Here is a 24,621-nt window from a genome sequence, read left to right as displayed (position 1 = left end):
CCTCCTATGTGAAGAAGGGAAGGCTGAATAATCCCAAGCCCCACCATAATGTGTTTTCTTATCACAACAAGGTTATGGTTTGCTGTTATGTCTGAATGCAGCCTGTTCTCATTATATCACAGGGTATGTGTCATTCCGAGTTTTTGGGTCACCAATCAAACCCAGTCATTTCTCAGTCTCAATTATTTCTAGAGACGCTGAGGTTTTAGAGAAGAAAGTGAGAAAGAAAGATGGCCACCTTAAAAAGTGGGAGTGAAAGAAACCCAGGATGCAATTTTGGGATATTTTTATTGATAGGATACATCTTCCTTAACATTTTAGTCTAAGATATGGGGAAGGGCATAACTCATTAGAATTAAGCTTAGTACCTTTTAAGTCATTGTATACTTAAAAGTAGTGTGGGACCATGCAGAAGCGGCAATGTAAGGGCCTGAATATACTTGCAATTGAATAACTCATAACTGGGTTTTTAAATTTTAAAATATTCATTTTCAAGCCAAACCTGAGAGTTGTATCTTATATGAAATGGCCCAGTAACAGTCTCCTGAGGATAAATGACGGGTTTGTGTTAATGACTGCAGTCTCTTTGAGCTGGTCACCGCTCCCCCGAGGGAATGTCTCTTAGTAGCTTGATTCATTATAACTGCAATAAATATATAGCATACTTGGGCAGGGGTGGCGAAGGAAGCATAGAATATATAAATATAATGGGAAAACCAGGCTGGAAGCCAAAGTACAGTTCATTCTTAAGGACAATTCCCTGCAGCTCAACCTGGCTGCATTAGCAGCAAAGAAACCCCTCTCTCGTTTCTCTGGTGATTCTTACATATATTTCTACCTTTGCCTTTACAGCAACATACTGGACCAACCCCCAGTTTAAAATTAGGCTGGATGAGCCAGATGACGACCACACAGGAAGTGGGAGTGAACCATGTTGCAGCATCCTGGTGGGCTTGATGCAGAAGAACCGAAGGAGGCAGAAGAGGATGGGGGAAGGGCTGCTCAGTATTGGCTACTCCCTTTATCAGGTATATTACTCATTGCTCCTTGATACTTTCTGCCCCGCTCCACTTCCATCAACCTCAGACAGCATGGCCTGTGACTAGGTGAATGGGAGATGGAGTCCATCAACAGCTGGTGTGCGATCAGTTCTCCACACCTGCCTGAGTACCTATCAATAACAGCATTGCTTCTCTCTGTGCATTTATTCTGTGGTGCCATAAAATAGTGGAGGAACACATGCTGTGCTCAGACAAGGTTCCAGATTCAACCCACAGTAGCTGGTTGGAAATACTGCTCCTGCTCTGAATAAATAGCATTCAGCTACCTGGATAGATGCCTTGCCTTGCCATAAAGTAGCTTTCTGCATTCAGCAAGATTCTTCAGAATTCCGTCCTGAAAGCTCAGCTGTGAAATACCTTGAAAAGGCTCAAATCTTGTGAATGCAAAGCCAAGGCAGGCTGATGTACATGAATCCATCCCTGGTGGGGGAGACTAGTGCAGTGCACAACCAGATTGTATAACAAAAATTCTCTTAAGATGCTCTTTCATTGGCATTGTCCTCGGATTACCAAACCAGGCAAAAATGACTGAATGTTTAAGTTGGAGCAGAGATATTGCTGAGAAAAGTTCATCTTTGACTGAGTGTGCAGGAAAGGGTGGTCACCAGGCATAACAGACCAGCTGTTCAAATCCATCAAATATTCTTTTGGTTGAGTTTTCATCCAGCTGCTTGTGAAAAATATAGAGCCACCATCTTCCATCAGGCCTTTATGTCTCTTCCCTTTTATATGTCTCTTGCAGGTGCCAAAAGAGGTACATAAACTGTGCAGGAAATATGCATCCTCCAAAATAAAAAGATCATCTACTGCTTCTTGAAGGCTGATGTGCCCCAAACTGACAATTGCCCTGCTGACATATGAGGGACATTTGGTTTCTAAGGGTGTATGCTGACTATTTTTGGAAGGAAGGAAAGAAAACTTTTAACTTAAGGGCTTATTTGCGGGGAAAGTTCAGATGGCAGTTCAGAGGTGTTTAATGTGCTTTTCATCTCCCATTACATTGCTTCTTTGAAAGGAGGCTTTCCTGAATGTCAGATTTGTTGGTTCAGCACAGCACACCTCAAGCATGTGTGGACTGACCACGGGGGAGGGTTATATGTAACCCAAATAATTGCTCATAAATTATTGATTTATTTAAGTTTGCTGGGCGTGGGGCAGGGGTAGAAAAGAACACTAAAGTTTAAAAACAAATAAATCGTGTGGTACAGAAATGGGGATTGGGAGAGAATTTCCACATTTTATCAGAATATTAGAAGCCAAGGTCGCCCAATTAAAGTGACTTGTCCTAGATTCAGGATGGATAAAAGAAGTACTTCCCACAACACACTTATGATGCTTAACTGCTACAAGTGATGGCTATGAGTTTAGACCAGGCATAGGCAAACTCGGCCCTCCAGATGTTTTGGGACTACAAATACCACCATCCCTGACCACTGGTCCTGTTAGCTAGGGATGATGGGAGTTGTAGACCCAAAACATCTGGAGGGCAGAGTTTGCCTATGCCTGTTTTAGACAGCTTTCAAACAACAGAAAACATTGATAGGAGGCCTATCAGTGGCTATTAGCCATAGTGGTTGAATAGGACCTCCCCCCCCCCCACCATTTTCCCTAAGTCAGTATACCTCCAGATACCAGTGGCTGGAGGAAACCCGCCCCCCCCCCGAAGGCTATTGATTTTATTTTCTGTGCTTGTGGGCTTCTTGAAGGTATCTGGTTGGCCACTGTCAGAAACAAGATGGTAGACTAGGTAGACATTTGGTCTGGTCCAGCAAGGAACTTCTTTCGGAGTGGTGGTTGCATGTCACGCTGCTGCTGCTGCTGCTGCTGCTGCTGTCTCTCTCTGTGTGTGTGTGTGTGTGTGTGTGTGTGTTGTGTGTGTATGTGTTTAGAAGTGGTAGTGCTTCCCCACACTTCCAGTTTGCTACTGTATTGCACAAACCACATTGCAGGAAGAGAAGCTTAGAGTCAAGTGAGCAAGTTAAGGGAAAGGTGACAGCCTCCTGCTGGAACCCAGATGCTCTAAACAAATTAAGCTGTTGCTTTCCACAACAATGCCTAATAATCACAGCAATGCATATTGTAAAGATATTCTAGGCTATAATTCTGCATCAGACCAACATGGGAAGTTGCACCTGATTCCAGTTGCTAATGTATGAGTGTGTTTGCTGTTTGACATTTCTAGTTAAGAGATATATGCTATCAGTAGACAATGGAGTACACCCTGTTTCAAACAAACTCCACCTTGCCTTAATGAGTCATATTTTGAAATGCAAGCTCACGCTGCAAAGGCACTGTTTAAACATTTATTGTTTTGCTTTTGTGCTTTTGTTCAATTTAAGGCACCCAATTTCCTCTTATAGCTCATGCAGAGCTTTGGAACAGATTTGTATTATCAGTTATACTATAAAGGTGCTTGTGTGTTGCAAGCTTGGATAGTAGATTAGCATTTGGTGGAAGGTGCAGAAGAAAATGAGCTGTGGAAAAGCTGCTTTCTTGAGATTTATACAGGCTGAAGGTACGTCTACACTCTGTGGAAAGCACCTCATGTTTTTGATAAACTTAATATGCTAACTCATCAGTTTGTAGGGAAAATGTAGGAAGAAGATTATGGGGATGGCAGGGGGATGGCAAGAGACTGGTGAAGCAGAGATTAAATCTCATTTAGAGAGCAACTGTGTGCCACATGCTAGTTATGGCTGTCTCAAAACAGCAGACCCAGTTATTTGAAACACTTAACTTAGGCTGTGTGCACACCATAAATGAAAAGTGTATTTAAAGCACATAGCTTCCTTCAAAGAATCCCGGGTGTAGTTTAACCCTCATAGAGCTACAATTCCCCGCACCCTCAACAAACAACAGTTCCCGGGATTATTTGGGGAAAGCCACATGCTGTATAGGGACGCGGGTGGCGCTGTGGGTTAAACCACAGGGCCTAGGACTTGCCGATCGGAAGGTCAGTGGTTCGAATCCCCGTGACGGGGTGAGCTCCCGTTGCTCGGTCCCTGCTCCTGTCAACCTAGCAGTTCAAAAGCACGTCAGAGTGCAAGTAGATAAATAGGTACCACTCCAGCGGGAAGGTAAACGGCGTTTCTGTGTGCTGCTCTGGTTCACCAGAAGCGGCTTAGTCATGCTGGCAACATGACCCGGAAGCTGTACGCCAGCTCCCTTGGCCAATAAAGTGAGATGAGCGCCGCAACCCCAGAGTTGGCCATGACTGGACCTAATGGTCAGGGGTCCCTTTACCTTTACATGCTGTAAATGCCCTGCTGGATCACATCAGAGACTTATCTAGTTCAGTATCCTGTTCTCACAATGGCCAGCCAGATGCCTTGGGAAGCCCATAAGCAGGACATGAACACAGCAGCAGCATCTTCCTTGTGTTCCCTGGTAACTGGCATTATGAGCCCTAAATGCCTCTAGAACTGGAGGCAATATATAGTCATCCCAGTTAGTGGCCATTGATAGACTTCTCCTCCACTAATTTGTCTAATTTATTGGTTTGATTTAGTGTTTGTTTTATGCATTTTGTGTTCTCATTTAGTATTTTTATGTTGCAAACCACCCTGTGATTTTCGGATGAAGGGCGATATACAAATTGAATAAATAACATAAACAAATAATAAATGAATAATCCCCTTTTGCTGTTGGCGGCCATCACAACATCCTAGCAGGTGAACCTTGGTGTCCAGCAAGGAATATGTGGAGGACAAAGTTGAGAGGAGACCCAGTATGTTGACTGGGGAAAGGTTACCTGGTTTATGCTCCCACTTGGATGGAATTGTTTCTTGTGTCCTATGTCTTGCTAGCTGTTTTAACCTGATTTTTCATTCTCACTGTTCTCACTAGCTGGGAAATCAAACTGATGTTCATCTAAGCAGAGATTTCTTCTTGACGAATCCACCTGTCGCTCGCACCGACACATACGTCAACTTGCGTGAAGTCTCAAACCGCTTCCACCTAGCTCAGGGAGAATACCTCATTGTACCTTCTACATTTGAGCCTTTCAAAGATGGAGACTTCTGCCTTAGAGTCTTCACAGAGAAACAGGCTAAAGCTCAGTATGTATCTTTTACCCTGATGTGCCAAAAGGCATTGTCCCTTTGCACTCAGTGCATCAAAGCTGTGGCTTGATCAGGTGTCTAATCAGGCTTATAGCTCATGGACCCCCCCCTCCTTTTTTTGCTCTCTAAGTTCTCATTAGGGAGTAGTGACTATTCATCCCTGTTTCATTGTGCCTCTGCTGGCATAGTGACTGAAGTGATATAATAAAAGACGAATGAAAAGATAGTTGGGGTGGATCTTGGAGTTTGGTGAAGAAAACTTTTAACTTATATGCATAGACATTTTGCTTGCTTGTTTGTTTGTTTGCTGCCCTTGACCATAAGGTCCAGGGTGGATTACAGCATTAAACACCACGTTAAAAATAGTTTAAAACAACTTGCAATCATAACAACAAACAGGTTACAAGAAAAGTGGTGATGGTGAGAACACCTCCACTCACCGATTTCCTCTTTCCTTTTTAAATCCCCTTTCCTTCACCAGAACCTATTTAGCATGTTTTTCTTTGGACGACAATCAAATCTTCAATTAGTTTGAAAATGTTCCTTTTTAGGACCAGGGTGGACGTTAAGTCCATGTCAGATGGAAACAGCAAAAGCAAGTGTACATAATTTGGTTCTGGAGTATTAAGGTGAATGAACCATTTTGTCCATAGTAGGTAAATGATCTTGCGTGGTTACCTTAAGGCTGGGATAGCCAATGCGGTCCCCTTCATATATTACTAGAATTCCATGAGTCTGTGTCTAATGATAATGGGTGATGGGAGTTGTAGTCCAGCGATGTCTGGAGGGTGCTACGTGGGCTAGCCCTCATCTGCTCCCATACAGACAATCTCAGGCTTTAAGGTCTGCCTCAGGTCCACCACTCTCTATACCTTCATCTTGGATCATCAGGCTAGTAAGCATGAGTGTCAGGGCCTTCTCAGTGGTGGTACTGCACCTCTGGAGTAACCTTCCACTGGAGATGCATCTGAATATATCTTTACTGTCTTTTCAGAGAGACACCAAAAACATTTCTGTTTCAACAGGGATTTAATGTTTGATCGTGTTACTGTTTTAAACTGTTCTTAAAAAAAAAACAAAAACTATTGTAAGATTGTTATCATTTTAAGTTCCAGCATTTTTAAACTTAAATCTTTGTAGTTTGATTTCACTTAATTGTATTGGGTTGCAATTTATTTTAATGGGCCCACTCTAAGCATGACTAAACCAAGATTCAGCACATTGCAATTTTTGATGTAAGCTATTTCTGAGTGTTTCTATGATAAGAAGAACAGGACATTTAATTATATTCTTCTTCTTATTTTTTCCTCACAGGGAAATGGGTGATACTGTGGCTGCAAATCCATATGAGGTAAGCAAATCAAGTGGGGTCAAATTCACAGATTCAGCTTTGGGATACAGTGCCTTATTACTGCAAAAGCTGAGGACCTCTTTGTTGTAGCCCAGAAAGTGTTGTACGCTAAAGAAAATAGTGCTTTCTTTGCATCCATAAGGCTTAATTCACTGACGTCTTTGCACAACTCGTTTCTGGAGAAGCAAAACTCTGCACCATAAAGCCCAAGATCAATCACAATGTTTGACAAACGTAGCAGAGATGACAGGCTTCCGCTTAGCAAAAGCAACCTTTTAAGTTTCTGTGCTTACTGAGCCAGCTTCTCAGGTTTCTGTTCCTTTCAGAGCTTATTTTGACTCAGGAGCCCTTTGGAGGAAGCCCCAGACCTTGGTGTAAAATGTAACATTATTCATGATTTCTTTTAGCCTCATGTTGCAGGCAAGGACATAGACAGCGAGTTCAAGAGCCTGTTTCAAAAACTTTCTGGGGAGGTAAGAGGGTTTCTGTGCTATGACAAATATTCAGAATTAGGCAAATGCTTCAAAGATTTCCCAGTGCATTGGCTGCTTCTTTTTACTAACACAATTGGCAGAAGACTCCTGGAAAGCCGCTTTTCTTCTTCTCAGTCTTTTTTATTCCTGCACCATGTTCCCCATCACTTGATGGGGGAACTGACAGAGAGGAAACTGGTCCTTTAAGCTCACCTCTCCCCAGGAACGAGGTGGAGCCTGAGAGAGGTGTTCTGGGCTGAGAAGCACAAAAGGCCTTTAGACATCATTGGACCAAATTGTCCACTTGGAGCTCTCTCAGGTCCTGAAGTCTGATCTTATCTGTCCCCTGGCAACTTAATATGCTCCTGCTCAAGAACAGGACAATGAAGGAACAGCGCCTTGTAGACCCCAATTGCCTTCTTTTTAACCTATCCCACATATCAATGTGCCACAGAGGAAAATTGGGATGCGGGTCTTCTAGGGCCGTGCTCCTGCATGAGTCATGTGATTCATGGAAGAATGTGACCTTCCCAAAAAAGCCCACATGTCTTTCAGAGCCGTGCTCTTGTGGCACCCAGGTGACATTCGCGATAGCACAGTCCCCCCCAAAAGGAATCTTTTGGGGCTGCGCTCTTTCAGGAGCCAAAACAGGACATCTTGGAATCCAGGCAAAAGGCAGAGGGCCTTTTTGGTAGTGGCACCTGCCCTGTGGAATGTCCTCCCAACAAATGTCAAGGAAATAAACAACTATTTGACTTTTAGAAGACATCTGAAGGCAGCCCTGTTTAGGGAAGTTTTTAATGTTTAATGTTTTATTGTGTTTTTAATATCCAGTTGAAAGTCGCCCCGAGTGGCTGGGGATGCCCGGGGTATAAGTAATAAATAATAATAATAATAATAATAATAATAATAATAATAATTATTATTATTATTATTATTATTATTAAAGGATGTCCCGCTTAAAGTAGGACAGTTGATAGACATGATTCTAAACACTGCCCTCCGAATCCAGTAGCTGTAACGTGCACATAGAACATCACTGTGGATACCAATCTACAGTAAGCCAGGGCCTTGTCCCATTTACTTCTATGGGAGAGAGAGCCCTTCCCTGGAATGGGAGTGTGCTTATGGAGCTATTCTGACATTTGAAGAGAATAGGGTTACCAGCCCTATATACAAGGGATGCAGAACTTGTGGTCCTCCAGATGTTGCTAGATTCTGACCCCCATCAGCCCCAGACAGCATGGTCACTGGCCAAAGATGATGGGATTTATAGTCCAGCAACATTTGGAGTGCCGCAAGTTCACCATCTCTACTATATACTATGCACCAGCTTCATTGTGTAGTTACATTCCTTATCAACATTCCTTTGTCCCTGGCCTTTTATCATTAACTCACACACTCAACAGCTATCATCCACTAAAAATAAATTTAAATTGAATTTGGAGAGCTGGGGCAGAGAAGTCTCTCTTGGGTTTTTGTTTGACATTAGATCTAGGATAGAGGCTAGGTTTAGCCAGAAGGTAAGGGTTTGGTTGCCACGGTTGTTAAATCTTGGATTTGACTCCTTTTCTGCAGAACAGTGAAATGACTGCTGATGAACTTCAGACTGTTCTGAACAGAGTTGTGTCAAAGAGTAAGTTGCAGTCACTGCTTCATAATTGTGGGGGGAGACTCAAATACACACCCAAATACTTATATTCAGAATTATATTCAAAACCAGTCTGAATAATACCTTAACCGTAGCTGCCATTATGCTTTTCTTAAATTGCTTGTTATTGTTGCAACTGATTGCTATACAACTTTCAGAATGATAGCTATGTTATTTTGCCTAATAAAGTCAGAAATACAAAAAAAAAGCATATTTCTGCAGTTCCTCAGAGAATGCATGAGAATTTTGCAATGGTCACATTTATTTAAGTTCATTTCTACTATGAATTGCAGGGTTGTAGAGTGGGTAAAAGTTTAGGTGAAGCATTGATCCAGCTTAGATTAGTTTGTGCATGTTTATATTTTCTTTTTGAAAATGTTTAAAATAAAGTTGTTTTTTTGGGGGGGCACCACAAAGAGAACTGATTTGCCACAGAATCAGCTCTTGCCTTGTAATCACATCTTTCTGCTGATGTTGTTGTGAATTAGCACTAGAAACTTCCCTCTGTGAGATGTTCAGCTTTCTTCAAAATGATCTAGCATATTTTTCCTTAACTGCAAAGGCTAACCATGCACAAAGATAACTCCCTAGTGTTTCCAGGGAATGCAGATAAATATTTGTCTAACATATTTTTTGCCTTTTTCATTGTATAGGAAGAGACATTAACAGTGATGGATTCAGCATAAACACCTGCAGGGAGATGATCAGCCTCTTAGATGTATCCTTTAAATGTCACTCTTCTCTACTGGATTTCCCTTGTGAACCTTTTGACTAGATAAGGCAGGGCTTAACGTGTCTCATTTTCCTGGCACATCTGTCTTCACTTGCTGTAGGCATAAAGTGCAGAGTGTCGATCTAAACAGCTTAGTGTAGCAAGGTTATTAACCCTTTGTTTCTAGTTGCGTTCTTGGTTTCCCTTTGTATTGTGTTCAAGTTCTGCTGGGATGTATGAGAATTTGTCAACGATCCCTGCCTGGATTTAGCCGTGGTTGTGTTATTATGAACCACCTGGCTGCGATTCTAGTCCTATCATCAGATCATAGGTTGCTCTCCTTTTATACACAAGGAAGGTGTACAATGAGATTTGGAGAGCTGTGGGGAGAGTGGGCCAAATGGTTAAACCGGCCCCTCCTATCCACATGGCTCGGCAAATATGGAGGAAATAAAAGCGGGAGGAACTGCCAATCTTCACAGCATGCCCTTTTCTCATAGGAGAGTAATTAACAATGCAAATGATTTAACACGCTAGGATGAATTTAATATAGCTGTGTAGCCAGGTGGCTGGCAGAGAGCCACAGGGAGGGCTGGTAGAGAAGACAAGCTGTAATCTAGAGGGATGAACTGTGCTGCTTCAGCAGAAAGTCTGCATATGGAAAAATAATGGTCGAACTGGACTCAGGTGTACCCCTAGGGCCTTCAGAACCGTGCACTTAGAAAGAAGCCTTTGGTATCTCAGTCTCCACACCTACATGATGGCTGAACTCCTCTGTTCTATTTTATTTGTTCTTCTTCTCTGCTGGTCTACACATGCAGTTGAATGTGGGGAAAGGGAGTAAAGACAGGAGAATAGACTCAGCCCACTTCAGATGGGAGAAAAGCAGTGCTCCTTTCCTTCCTCAAAACAAACGAACAAATGCCAGAGAAACCCCCAAAGTAGGAAACTGGCACGGCAGAGAGAGGGGCCTGTTCTATTCCATGTGGCAGCCTCTGCAATGCAGGGGTTCTGACCCAAGACAAAAGTTAAGGTTTCAGCAACAGAACAAGGTAAGCCAAAGTGGGGTAAGGTCTAGGTCAGGCAGTGCAGTGAAATTTTTCATAGGGGAGTAGTTAGGGCCAGATGTGCCAGCTTGCAAGGGCACACGGGGGTGAAAGCTGCCACCGGGATTTCCTGATGTTGCATGCGTGAGCATCGCGCCTCCCTCCCTAAGCTGTACAGAAGCTTCCTGGGCTTTGGAAAGAAGGCACTAGAGTTTAATACTTTAATACTCTTAATTTACTGGGAAAATTTAGGGGACTAGCCTAGTTCCTCAAGTCCACTGACTGCACACCGCTGAGGTCAGGTGTGGTGAACCACTAGCCTTCCAGATGTTTCTGAACCACAAAGTTTCCCACACCTGGTTTAGATTTTGGTGACGCAAGATGAGGCCAGAATTTAGTGGTGCCATATCAGGCTGGAGAGTCCATAAGATTAGAACTTGAATGTTGTTGCCTATTTAAGGCTCAAAATGAGGTTTAAAGAGGAGCTGCTGCTCTAGCTCCACCTTCAGTGAAAGGAGCCTCCTCACTTAAGGGGCGCAGCCTATTTTACAGTCATCACTTTCATAGAGTGAGGGGCAAATTGAGCTTCTGAGTGTGAGTTCTCAGAGTCAGAGGTGGGCAGTGTGACCTTCTTCAGCCAGAGAGCCAGTGTGGTGTAGTGGTTCAGAGCGGTGGGCTTGTAATCTGGTGAACCGGGTTCGCGTCTCTGCTCCTCCACATGCAGCTGCTGGGTGACCTTGGGCTAGTCACACTTCTTTGAAGTCTCTCAGCCCCACTCACCTCACAGAGTGTTTGTTGTGGGGGAGGAAGGGAAAGGAGAATGTTAGCCGCTTTGAGACTCCTTCGGGTAGTGATAAAGCGATATATCAAATCCAAACTCTTCTTCTCTTCTACCATGGAATCTTCTTGTGTTAGGCCTTCCAGGTTGGTATAAGCATCAGGCTCTGACTCTGAAGGCAGTTCCCTCCCCTACTCTGAATCCCTAGCTTGACCCTCCAAAGATGAGGATTCTTGCCTTAGCATTACGATAGGGTCACCAAGGGGTCCCTAATGTGCTCCTCCCCCAGGGAGTTTTCTCATTCAGAAATAGGTAACCTCCACCTACAAGTGGTATGGTTTATTCTGCACTAGGGCGTCTACTACATCAGTCAACGCCTGTGTCTCCCTTCCCCTCCTCAATCCCTTCTCACTCCTTACACTCTGCACAAACAGCCTATTGTCTTCTCCTTCATATTTTTCTCTGGCCTTCATTTCATTCTGTTCTGCCTGCATATCTCCCACTGTCTGTTCATCTAGCCATGAACCCTCTCCACTTTCAAATCTCTCTTTAAATTTCTTTCATGCCAGAGACAGAGAGTGGATTTTAATAACTACTGAAAGTGGTTAAGATGGTGGGGGACCTTTTGCCCTCTGGTTTGAAAACACATTTCTTTGTTGCTCGTGGTCTTCACTGGAACAACACAAGTACCTCTCATTAGACCAAATAATGGGGTGACTGTACACACCAAAGTCAAACATGCTTTTCTTGTACATTTTCTCTACATTTGGAAACAGTAATTCAAGAAGCAAATAAAGTATTTCCTCAGGCACCTTGGCCTCACTTTACCTGCTCTTCCACTGTCTCTGACTCCCCCCTCCATATATCTGTTTGATGTACATTATAACCCTCTGGGCAGAGATCAGATCATGCCCCTAGCAGAACTGCCTTGTGGGTAAGAAGGACCATGGGCAGTTGTATGGATACCTCATCTCTAAACAGAGACAACTAGCTTTATGGCTAGGTTGTGAGAATGAGCATGAGGACCACAAAGTTCTTTGCACAATTAAAGAGCTGTAGACTTAAGAAACATTTCTCTGGAGTAATGGAGTGCTTCGTCACTCACCTCTGCTGCCAGCTTCCCTTCACTCATTGTTAAGTGAGGCAGAAGCCTGCTTCTAGAAGATGGCTGTGAGGTCAATTCTTTGCTCTAATGATGGTTCTAAGAGGCTATGGGTCATTTGCTGGCTTATGTGATGCCAGAACTGGACACAATGTTTTGCTTATTATGCCAGATTGTTCAACGCAATTTCTTTCAGCAACAAAGGAAAAGAGAGATGATGTGCTTGGTCACAGATACCGGATGCAACTCAGCTTTGCTGTAATCACTGGGGTCTGGATTGTACCTATGTAGGCTGTTCCTGTGCAAGATGACTCATAAATAAGCATGCATGCAGAACTGGCACCTTTTTACAAGTGCCATATCATGTTCATTTTGTACTTACAAGGAATGGATCTCTCAGTGTCATAGCACAAAAGCTCTGGAACTTCCTGCACATTAATATTAGGCAGGTCGCTATATTGTTTTCAGCACCTGCAAAACTTTTTTTTATTTAGGCAAGTCTGATGTGCAATTTTGACAGGCATTTTAACGTGCAGTTTTGTTTTATTATGTGTTTCGGGGTGGAGAAGGTATGGCCCATCGGATATAGTTGGTCTCCAGCTCCCATCAGCCCCAGCAAAACATAATTAGGCAGGATGAGAGTTGGGAGTTGAACAGCATTTGAAGGGCCACAGCTTCCTCATCTCTGGTTTTACTTACATTTTGATTTTTGATTTTTTTTACGTTGATTTAATCAGTATTTTAAATGTCTATTTTATACAAACCACTTGGAGGTCTTGACGATTAAGTGGCATACAAATATCCTGTTAAATATAAATAAATAAATAAATGTCTTACTCACGGGTAAGTGTGCATATAATCACAGCCTAACAGTGGAGGACTTGGACTTTAAAATTTCAGCAGCGCCTTGCGTGGTGCCAAAATTTGGTGTCCAACCCCACCTTCAGTTGTTCATCATTGTTGCGGTACCCCCTGCGGCGCCCTCTCGGCTGAACCAGTCCCACTCCCCATAATCCGCCTCTGAGCCCAATTTGCATTTCAGCAATTAATGTCCCAGTAAATATTCTGGAAGCACCTGATATTGTGGCAATGTTAAAGTTAAGAAGGTGTGGTCCTTATCTGTGCTTTGATGGGATAACGGGAGGAGTTGCTGATAAGTCATTGTGTTCTTTCTAAAGGAAGAAAGCAGCAGAATTGTAGCAGATGGAACTTGGGCTGCTTGAAATGTGTGCAGGTTTTTAAAACAAAAGTATTTCCTAAAAAGGACTTCAAGCAGGTGGCTACTTCTTGTAGTCCAAAGCATGATCTATGTGGCCCTACGAAAATATAATAAATCACTCTGCAAAAGAGAGCGCAGGAATCTTCATCACACCCTTATCTAAGCAAACTGAAAACAGCAGGTGTGCCTCCTCTGGGTGGGTTGAAAGTGCAGGTTCATGCATCAGGTAAAGTGGCACATTTTAATGAGTCATTCATTTTTATCTAGGCCAGAAGTCCTTACCGGCTAAGAGGGAGGGGAGGGGAGGGGAGGGGGGAAAGAGTTATTTGCTCCTACAGATTAGACCTTAACTTTCTAAAGAACCATGGAACTGGTACATTGGATCTTTTGGAATTCAGGATTCTTTGGATGAAGATTCAGAAATATCTGGTAAAGCAGCTCTTTTCTAAATGTATTCTTTCTTTTTGATCCATAAACGAATGAGAAATAGAGCCCTGAATGCCAGAAATATGTGGTTTTTTGTGGGGGTATGGAATGTACATGTAAGGGTTCCAAGGGTAGGAAATAGTCTTATATCCCACTGACATGCTCATATTTTTAAATGCCTCTTCCCTAATTAAGCTACTAGCATGGGCATCCACTGGCATTTTTATGGGTGTGTTTATGTGAAAAATGAAAAACACTGAAAACATGGAGCAGGCTAGTTTTTTTGTAAAGAGTGAGAAGAATTGGCTCTGTACATTTTGCCTCGTACCTCAGGTTCCACAAATGTTAAAAAGCTAAAGGTCACATCCGCACTATACATTTAAAACATGACTAAGGATTCATGGGGTATCTTGGGAATTGTAGTTTGTTTAAGAGGCTGGGAATTGTAGCTGTGTGAGGTTAGGACCCTTAATGAACTACAGTCATGTGCCCTGATTTCTTTTTTTTCCCATGGAAGCTGGGAGTCATGGGAATAATAATAATATTAATAATTTTATTTGTACCCTGCCCATCTGACTGAGTTGTCCCAGCCGCTTTGAGCAGCTTCCAACATATATAAAACATAATAAAAACCTCTCTATACAGGGCCGCCTTCAAGTGTCTTCTAAAGGCTGCATAGCTACATATCTCCTTGATGTCTTCCCACTGTTAGTTTGGCACCTGTCACACACATGAAAATGACATGAAAATTATGCTACTTATATGCAACTATATTTCTTATCGGGCCCTCGGTACTCAACATTTTGATTACTTTTGCAGTAGTGGATGAAAGTGTGAAAGAACAACTGTGGCAGAACTTCCTACTGAGTTACAGGCCAGAATAGCTTCTAATTACACAGCTAGTGCTGGATAAGAAGCCATTTGGCAGCGAGAACTGTCTGTTGTTCTTTTAAAGTATTAATCTCAATAGAGTTTTATATTACAGCCTTTGCCAGAGGAAGGGGGTTATTTCTCAAAGGCCCGTTTGCCATGTGGGTGGGCAGGTTGCCAGCCCTGTGGGAGCCATTTCCCAGGGCACACAGCTTGCCATTAGTTAATTGAATTCCTCCCTCTCCTTCAGTCATTAACGCTTTCAGAGAGAGGAGGCTCCCTTGCCAGGCATGAGCAGCAGTGAATATCCTAGCCAAACTGATAGGTCTTCTAAAATTAGCCTAAAATGACAACCAACAGCCTTCCCTATTTCTTTGGCTTAGGAAATCTATAAGAAAGTGGATACTGACTTCTCCGGGACCATAGATGCACATGAAATGAGAAATGCTCTCACGGAAGCAGGTCAGTATCCAGAAATCCAACTTCTTTTTGAATTGAAACGAGAAGCCACCTAATCTGCATTTCTTGAATCAATATATGGTGCAGAAAACAGTTCTCCTTTGAACTTCGCACTTCTCTGAATTTTGCAATGCAGTTGTCCAACCAATCACTGGATACAAAATGCATATTTTCAGGGAAAGTGTGCATAAATATGCACACCTTACTGAAAACAACATAGAAAGGTGTATTATATTAGGGGAAATTGCTTGCAAAAACATGTATATTAGTCAAAACTATGTACAAGTGTCAGAGCTGCCCGAGGTCCCAGCTCACAAAGGACCAACGCCGGTTCGTTGTTATATACAAAAGTCTTTATTGAAGTTCAGTTTTTGCTTTCACAGCCGCAGCGCGCAGCTCTACGTCTGAGACTCTAGACCGCTGAAGCTCCGTCTGAGTCTCCTCCCCCCAGACACCAGTTTAAGACTCTAGCCTTGCTCCACCTCTTCCTCTGCTCTTTCCTCCTCTGGGTCCGCCTGTCAGTTGGGGTCTCGCTCTTTCTAGACTCTTCTGACGCTGAGTCCCCTGAGTCTTCCCCCTGCCTCCGGCGGGCTTTAGGACCTGGTTCCCGATCTGGGCTTTCTGCTGTCCCGCGCGCCTGTACATTTGAACTTGGCGCACGCGCCCAGCCGGCAACCTTCCTCCTGACCGTTACACTGCTCCTGTCACTGCTTCCCCCACTCTCCGCTGGAGGTGTGGTCAGTCTCGACTCATCTTCTCTCCCTGCTGGAGGAGACGCTGGCCCTGACACCTGGGACTCCTCTCCCCCACTACGCTCTGGTGGGGAAGCTGGCCCTGATCTCCAGCTGCTGCTTTGGGAGTCCCTGCTGGCCCCCCTTGCCCTGACCATCGGCGCCTCCTTCTGGGAATCTTCTGATTCACTGGAGAAGCTCATGGAATCTCTCGGGTCACTGCCATACTCCCCTACGCTGCCCTCAGATCCTTCCCCTTCGCTCTCCATCTCCTCTCTTCCCTGTGCCTCTGTCCCTGAGCCCCTGACAACAAGAATGCAGCGGCATCCAGGGCGGGGCAAGTTTTCCACCCCCTGGTGGGCTGGGCAGCTGAGGTGTGGGTGCACCTCAGCCTCCTTGCCCATTGCCCCCATCTACCTGTCCACTAGTCCAACCCACCTGCCGCTGTTCCTCAGCTGCTAGAGCACTGTGTGTGTCGTGGGGCCCCCTGATTGCTCTCCCTCAAAAATGTGTGCCTGAGGCCACCCTCCTGCCCCCCAAGCTATGACTCTGCAAGTAGGTGTATGTGTAGAAATTTGCATTAACATGCATTTCCATGAGGGTTTTTTTTTTTTAAAGACTCAAATAGGGGAATTTGGAGAAATAAATTTAAGATGGGAAAGACAGAAAAATTGAAACTGACAGATTTTTCCATCCCTACTGTGTGCCAGTGGTCTTTTGTGTGACCTATAGGGTACCCAATCCTCCATGTCAAGGAATCTTTTACATCTGTCACACAGCTCAAGTGTATTGCAAATGATTCTGGGATAATGTTCTTGGATGCCCATTCATATGAGGTACATACTGGGCTTGTTGGGCCTCATAATTACCCTGCTTGAATTGAGAATATGACTCAGAACATCCCCAGCAGCAGTCTCCTGCAGCTGTGCTTCGACAGAGATGGTGGACAGCATGCTGGTGATGGGGAGTCTATATTACAGGGAAACTTTCAGGAATTAGGGCCTTGCAACAAAATGTTGCTGCATGGAATGCTTCTGTTTGGCACTCCTGACACTCTATTCCACCCCCATCCTCTTCCTTGATTCTCTCTCCAGCCATTGGTCACCTTTCTATGCACCCTGCACATTCTCAGCCCTCATTGGACCCCACTTGGGATATTTCCCCTCCATTTCTGGGTTTTTGGAAGGGGGAGTAGACATGCAGGTGCCAATCCCAGCTACATTAAAATTTTTCTCTATTGATCTCTATGGGCATCTCTCATTTAAGTCCCTAAGGACATATGAAAATGTGAACCATTGTGTGGCCTATCTAAACAGTGGCATAGCTGTACCTTTTTTATGTCCAGCTGTTTCTTCCTCCATCCTCTTTTCCCAGCTATGACATTGCCAGCGCAAAGACTGCAGTGGTTTCTGCAGGGGTGAGAAGGAGGCATCAGATCACCCTCTCCAAGGTTGTACTTCTCCCTGTGCCCTTGGAAAGGAACATTCCATGGTTCATGTGACCACTGGGGCATCCTCCCAGGGCCCATAGTGGGACCAGTGTCTCTTCTCATGCAGGTCATATGCATCAGCTTCACTTGGCTCCAATCCTCCCTTCTCCCCTCACAATACCCTCTGCAAACTGAGGATAATATTTCAAGCATTTGATGAAGTGGACTGTAGTCTACAAAAGCTTATGCTACAAAGCATCTATTAATCTTTAAAGTGCCACAAGGATCTTTGTTGTTTCTATAGGGGGTGGATGGGGATAATCTGGTCTGGGGGGGGGGCAGATTATTGCTACAATATGGGGAATTGCTGACTTTCCAGCAAATGTGTTCCTCCATTCAGGCCAGCAAACTGTGGCTTCAGCCTCGGCTTAAATGAAGCTTTAAGAAATGGATAGGAAGTATATCTTGCGCATGAAACTGACTCCTTGCAATGGATTTCGTTTGGCTGGAGCCCCAGGAGTGCATTAAGGCTTCACTAATTAGGTGCTTCTCTTCTGAATATAGGTCAAGGGAATTCCCATGAATTGGCATTAAAATGTGTCATTTTAGAAAACATTATGAAGGGAGTGTCAGTTCTGTTACCTCTTGAGAACAATGGGGACTGGGAAGGAGAACATAATAGACCAACAAACCTGCCAGGATGGAATAGCTAATAAGACTTCATCACTGTCTGTCTGCAGCAGTTTTGTTGTTGTTGTTGTTGTTCATTTCATTTCTATACTGCTTTATATTTTAAAGAAAAAGATCTCAAAGCGGTTTACAACACATCAAAACATTGTATAAAACAATCCAGAATGAAACAAATGCAAGCTTCAAGGAAAATATTTCAATTCCTTCTCCAAGTGACATTTTGCTTTTGCCACATTTATTTACCTACTTAATTTATATAGCTGCCCCATAGCAGAAGTACTACAAACCGCACAAAACAGGTGCAATGAAACAGAACGATGTGGATCAACCAGTGGCGTAGCGTGGGTTGTCAGCACCCGGGGCAAGGCAAGTAATTTGCGCCCCCTAACCCATGGATTTGCGCCCCCTAACCCTAACCCCCAGATGTTGCGCCCGGTGTGGCCGGCCCCCCCTGCACCCCCCACGCTACGCTACTGGGATCAACACCAAACATTGTGTTACTCATGCCTGGCTTTCCTTTCCATATAGGCTTCACTCTTAACAACAAAATCCAGCACAGTATAGCTCTCCGCTATGCTGGCAGCAAGATGACCATTGACTTTGATGGCTTCGTGGCCTGCATGATTCGCCTAGAGACTCTCTTCAGTAAGTCTTCCTGAAGTAAAAGGAGGTAGAATGACAGAAAATACTCTGGAGTGTCTCCCTTACCACCACCCCGGCTTTTCTCTAACAAGCAAAAGAACTATCCCTATTTTTAACCTGAGCACAAACAACTGTGTGTCAAGGAAAAAGGGACCAAAATGTCTGTAATTTGCCAAATTAGATAAGTAACCAACTACTCCCAAGCTAGTGTAAGATCCCAAAGCTTGTCAGACTCTGCTTTTGACAAAACAAATACAGAAACTCAGATGCAGAAGACATTCTATCCCCCACAAGGTCTAATAGGATCTGCCAAAGGGATTGATTTGCAAACCTCACCCAGTGTGTGACTGCCATCTTGCTATGCAGAGAATAGTGTAGCTGCCCAAATGTCCCAGTTTAGGTGCTTTCCAGACAAGGATTGCACAAGAATATACAATGATCAGATCATCTTAATTGCATTCTTCCCCATGCCCCATCTAGTGTCTCTGCTACAGTGAAACCACTTTTCCAATCTCATTTTCATTCAAGATAGTGCAGGTGCTCCATTGTGAATGGAATAGGCAATGTGACTGTGAGAATCCATAGGCATCTGCAGGATGCTATCTGTGACATCTCCAGTGACCAGCAGCTCAATTCTTCCAACTTTCATGCCTTCGCTGCTTTGCCATTTTATAAGTATTAACAATACTTTTTTTAAAAAAACACAAAAACCAGTATTTGGAAGTTGAACAGTCTGGAAGTACTAAGTCAACCCTAAGTTACCAACACCATAGGAAGATGTCTCGTACCAGACCACTGGCCCATCTAGCTTAGCGTTGTCTACACTGACTGGCAGTGGACCTCCAGGGTTTCAGGTGGGACATTTTCTCAGCCATACCTGAGGATAGTAGAGATTCAGTCTGGGATCTGGGACAAAGCAAACCCTTTGTCTCACAGCTGATAAAACTGAAGTAACCTGATTTGAAGAAGCCAGGTTCTCGGAATTGTGCCCCATGCCCAGGTTTTGTATTTCTCATGTACCAAATGCTACTGTTTAACTATAACACCTGCTCTTTTTTTTGCCACTCAGAAATGTTTCAGATGCTAGACAAGGATAAGCATGGAGTTGTCCAGCTCTCTCTGGCTGAGGTAATGATGATTGAATTAAGCTTCTGCACAGTTGCATTATGACAGATTGGTGGTAATTAGATGCCCAAATAAAATCACCACTGCTTTTAAATCACACCTATTTATTATTATTTCTAGTAGTATTGATGCAGCTAGGATACCTGTTAAAACCACAGCTCGGCGTATTAAGATGGAGAGCACATCTTAGTGGATAAGCTCACACATTATAATTCACTGACTGGAATATATTTGGATGCATGAGGTAGAACCTGGGTAGTCTTTAGCCCCAGTAGATATTAAGATCAAGGTGGCAATAAAGAGCCAAGTTCTAGCCCTTTTAACCATGCATTCATCTTCTTTCTGCTTTGGGAGCAATGTGTGCTCTCATTGCCACTCAACTGACAGGCACTAGCAGCACACATTCAGATGCTTTGTACTAATGAAGCAAGCCTCATTGAAGGGACGCTTCCACCACCAGCCAGCTGATTGGAGCTGGGAGTGCACCTTCAGTGGAGGTCATTGTAACAACCCACCAGCTGATTGGCAGTCACACCAATCCCTTTGAAATTTGATGGGATACATGACGTCAGGTGATTGACAGGGGGTCTGTCCCACCCACCTGGGAAACTTGGGCTGCACTGGTTGGCTCCATCTGCTAGCTCAAAGATAGGGAATCTTCTTCTGTATTCCCTTGGGGATAATTTGCCAGGGCTTCATGTAACTGGTGGGCAGGCCCCAAACCATAAATGGACAGAACAACTATTTTCTTCCGTTTTTTTGTCTCTCCCTTTTCCTTTCCACCCAACGGGTTGCCAGAGTCGGGACATCCTTGCCAGAGGCCAGAACTGATTGTTTGCAAGAGTTTTCTCCTCTTATCCTTCCATTGCTTGATCTGTTCCAGCTTCTCCATCTCCTGTGCTCCTTTCTCTCTCCAGTTCCCTCTTTCCTGGCTTGAAATGAGGTCAAAGGCTGCAGGTTGCCCACACCTGTACTGGCCTAGGACCCTCGTACCTACGGGACTGCCTCTCCCGGTATGCCCCACGGAGAGCCTCAAGGTCCATAAATAGCAACACCCTAGATGTCCCGGGCCCTAAGGAAGTTAGATTAGCTTCAACCAGAGCCAGGGCCTTTTCAACTCTGGCTCCGGCCTGGTGGAACGCTCTGCCTCATGAGACCAGGGCCCTGCAGGATCTGATTTCTTTCCGCAGGGCCTGTAAGACAGAGTTGTTCCGCCTGGCCTTTGGCTTGGAGCCAATTTGATTCCCTTCCCCTCTTTCTTTTTCCCTTTCTCTTCCTGTGAAGAAGCTGCATTTTAATGTTTTAATGTTGTAATTTAATCTTGTTTTTAAAGTTGTATTTTAATCAACTTGTTTTTATTATTGGTTGTTAGCCCCCCTTGGCTGGGGAAGACGGGGTATAAATAAATTATTATTATTATTATTATTATTATTAGTAGTAGTAGTAGTAGTAGTAGTAGTAGTAGTAGTAAACAAGCCAGGTGTTGTAAACAAGAATGAGTAGGTGAGCGATGGTTGCAGCAACAGCGATGAGAGTCTGGAATGGAATTCTCTGGCTTCAGCAGCTGACAAAACCCAAAACTGGAGGCCTTCATAAGCTTCAGCATGAATTTCTGCTTTCTTCTGAGCAAAAATGGCTAGAATTGGGCTCTGAGTTTTTAAAGCCAAAAACAATAATGCTGTCAGAGCTAGTATTGTCAAATTCATCAGGAAAACGTAGGCTATATATGGACAGCAATTCATTTTGTCACATAGGGAGCAGGATATAAATATATTTCTGTTATGACCACTCTGTGTTCATCTTTGTTATCCACCTTCAAAGGGAATGAGACAAAACAACTGAAAACGTGCATGAGGGAAGCAGTTCTTGCCCAGAATGAGGTGAAAATAAGTGACCTGATAGGTCTTAGCAATGATCTAGATGTTATGAGTGATGATTCTTTTTTTCCTTATTTTGGCTAGAATACAAAAGATGTCAGGGCCTGCTGTAGTCAGAGAAAGGAACCTTGCTGTGAAACTATAATGAAAGCCACATCCATCAGAGATGTTAGGAGCATTCAGTTTTATTTAATGGCATTTGGGAAGCGGACTCTGACCTACCTTTTCTTCTGTCAGCCAGCAAGAAATTTGATGTGTTTTCATGCGATATGTCTCCTACCCAGCTCCCAATCTAGTGGGATTATTCACCCTAGGTGAAATGCCAACAACTGTCACTGTTCTGTAGCTCGGAAATTTCCAGGCTTGCTAATCTATTTTGGACCCTCACTGCCACTGCCACTGCCACCCTGTTCCTGTAATTTCCTGGGTCTGCGGGTGTGCAGAAGGTTGATTCTGGCCAGAAAAATGTAGAATGAGGCTTTGGGTGATCCTTCCAGGAGCCACGCATCTGGTGTGGCAGGGCATGTGCACCATGCACTTCAAGTGAGTAACATGAAGCTTGGGGGAATTGTGGAAAAGATCTAAGCTACACTGGCAGGAGGTTGAATCACATGGGTCTCTAGGTACCAATGAGTCCTGTTACATGCCTCCCAATATGGACTCAACTGCTCAGAAGTTCCCATATATCAAACCAGACCTGTTCCATCTAGCTCAGTATTGTCTGCATTGACTGGTGGCAGTTTCCCCAGGGCTTTGGACAGAGGAATTTACCTGCCCTACCTGGAGATCCTAGGGATTGAGCTTGGGCCCTTCTGTATGCAAAGCATTCTGTTCTAATGGAGGCTGATTCATTGGGGCAAACGGGGAAATGCCCCCCCCCTACCTCAGTTTGCCTGTAGCCAGCCCACACCTGCCTGCCTTCTTACTTAAAACCAGTCTAGGGCAGGGCTGGATTTAGGTTTGATGAGGCCCTAAGCTACTGAAGGCAATGGGGCCCTTTATATGTCCAGCTGCCCTTTGTCAACAACAAATTGCTGTTGTTTTTTGTGTTGAATATATGCTATATGGTAATTTTGGGGAGCAGGCTAGCAGGCAGGGCCCATTACTTACATCATAGAAGCCTACACAACACAAAACACTGCTGTTTTGTGTAGGTTTTATTTTATTTGTTTTTTATTTTATATTTTGAAAAAAATAATCCAGGTTTTTCCCCTTTAAATTTTCTTGGGCCCCCCCAAGAGAGTGGGGCCCTAAGCAATAGCTTGTTTAGCTTATACGTAAATCTGGCACTGGTCTAGGGGCTGGCACTGGGTGTCAGCTTCTTCTTCCTTAGTCTGAGTTTTGCCATTACAGAACTCAGTAGGGAGGAAGATGGGGTGAAAACCAGAATTAGTTGGCTGTGCTTGTCATTTGCTCTTACTCCACCTGCTGTTGTCTCCCTGCCTTACACATCACCACCAGTCTCGATGGCCACCAGTGAGTATTCATCTGCTGAGCGATGACCTTTCCACGGATTAAGTGGTACAGCCAAAATGGTTCCCTTCAGAATCAGGACTACTGACGCTTGTTTGCAGGCTCTTAGATCCCATGAAGCAGCAGCAGCTCTACCAAGATGGAACCATAGAAAACTTTGGTGAAGCTTTGAACATGTCCAAACAGATGCCCTAAGTAAGTTCTAACAGTTATGTTCTCTCTTTCTCTCCCAGTGGCTGTGCTGCACATTGGTTTAAGACGGCGTTTTGCAAGTCATTTAAGAGCTCCACAACTAGCACTTCTACAGATAAGCTCCTACAAAGCAGTTGAAAGATATGAAGAAGGAAATCAATTTCTGCGCCTGGCAATACTTTTTAACGTAAACAGGTCATTCAGAAAAATAAACACATCTATTTGGAAACAATGAACTGCTATCATTCCCTCTGTTTCTGATGTTCAGATTGTGGGTGCTGTTGCTTAGGTAGCCAAAATGGCTGCACTCTCACACAAGAGGGAGTTAGCCTAATGAACAGAAGGACTGACTTACTATAAGTAACTGAATACATGCACATGACCCATTTAAGGAACCCCTATCATAAGACCCGAGTCTGAAATTACCTTACTTTCCCCACAGCTTGGGAAAACCCCAAAGTTTGTAGAATTAGAAAGAATCTTTTGGGGATAAGCTCTAATCCCCCCCCCCTAAAAAAACCACACATCTCAATAAGGATTGAGTATATGCAACACACCAGGCTGCAACTTTTGGGCTGCAGGCCCCACTTGAAATGAAAGTATCATCATATTGTAGGATTCTCAAGCTTCAAAACAGTGATTTGATTCCAAATACATAGTGTTAAGTTCTGGGTGAACATATCAGACGACACAGCAATTCTTCAAACAGCTCTTCTTTATTCAGATGCCAGAACAGAACTGAACTGAAGGGTTCAGTCAGCCTGCTTATATAGAGCTCCAGTACCTTGTTACTGTAACAACTTTCTAAAACTATCCAATCACTGAATGTCACTTTCGATCCTTCATTTGCATACAAACTATCCAATCACTGAACGTCACTTTCGATCCTTCGTTTGCATAACTATCTACAGTATCCCCCTGCTGGCCCAGGGTGAGAACTTCAGTACATAACACCTAGCATGGAAGGAAGTAAACAAATGTGAGTTCAGTCAAGCTCCTTTCTTTCTGTCAGAACAGTCAGAAACTTGCATCTTGAAAGGCTCTTCTTTACAGTTCATGCATACCATACTTTTGTTTGTAGGTTCTGATATTACGACTGACCCCTTTTTGAGACATGACTCTACATGTTTTCAAAAGGTGAAAAAATGCAGCATCGATATCAAGCAGCTCTGAGACAGGCCATAGAGACAAAGGCAGAAAGCAAATTGGGGCAGTGAGAGATGAACTTGCAGTTCATGCAAGACAGGAGATGG

General features: G+C 43.8%; 1 protein-coding gene across 1 annotated transcript in view; it reads left to right on the top strand.

Moving 5' to 3' along the window:
- The window catches only part of LOC309529234 (calpain-8-like), a 41,355-nt gene extending 17,755 nt beyond the window's left edge, over nucleotides 1-23,600 (top strand). The window contains exons 10-21 of the mRNA XM_082217033.1: nucleotides 853-1,028; nucleotides 1,804-1,815; nucleotides 4,908-5,119; nucleotides 6,437-6,473; nucleotides 6,881-6,946; nucleotides 8,525-8,582; nucleotides 9,251-9,315; nucleotides 13,815-13,883; nucleotides 15,134-15,212; nucleotides 18,588-18,704; nucleotides 19,771-19,829; nucleotides 23,410-23,600. Coding sequence (XP_082073159.1) covers nucleotides 853-1,028; nucleotides 1,804-1,815; nucleotides 4,908-5,119; nucleotides 6,437-6,473; nucleotides 6,881-6,946; nucleotides 8,525-8,582; nucleotides 9,251-9,315; nucleotides 13,815-13,883; nucleotides 15,134-15,212; nucleotides 18,588-18,704; nucleotides 19,771-19,829; nucleotides 23,410-23,433 — 974 coding nt within the window. The 3' untranslated portion in view covers nucleotides 23,434-23,600. The remainder of the gene's footprint in view (nucleotides 1-852; nucleotides 1,029-1,803; nucleotides 1,816-4,907; nucleotides 5,120-6,436; nucleotides 6,474-6,880; nucleotides 6,947-8,524; nucleotides 8,583-9,250; nucleotides 9,316-13,814; nucleotides 13,884-15,133; nucleotides 15,213-18,587; nucleotides 18,705-19,770; nucleotides 19,830-23,409) is intronic.
- The last annotated feature ends 1,021 nt before the right edge of the window (nucleotides 23,601-24,621 follow it).

Source organism: Podarcis vaucheri, assembly GCF_965113315.1.
Source record: "Podarcis vaucheri genome assembly, chromosome: 3".
NCBI classification, from domain to species: Eukaryota; Metazoa; Chordata; class Lepidosauria; order Squamata; family Lacertidae; genus Podarcis; species Podarcis vaucheri.
This window is presented reverse-complemented; position numbering and strand designations above follow the sequence as displayed.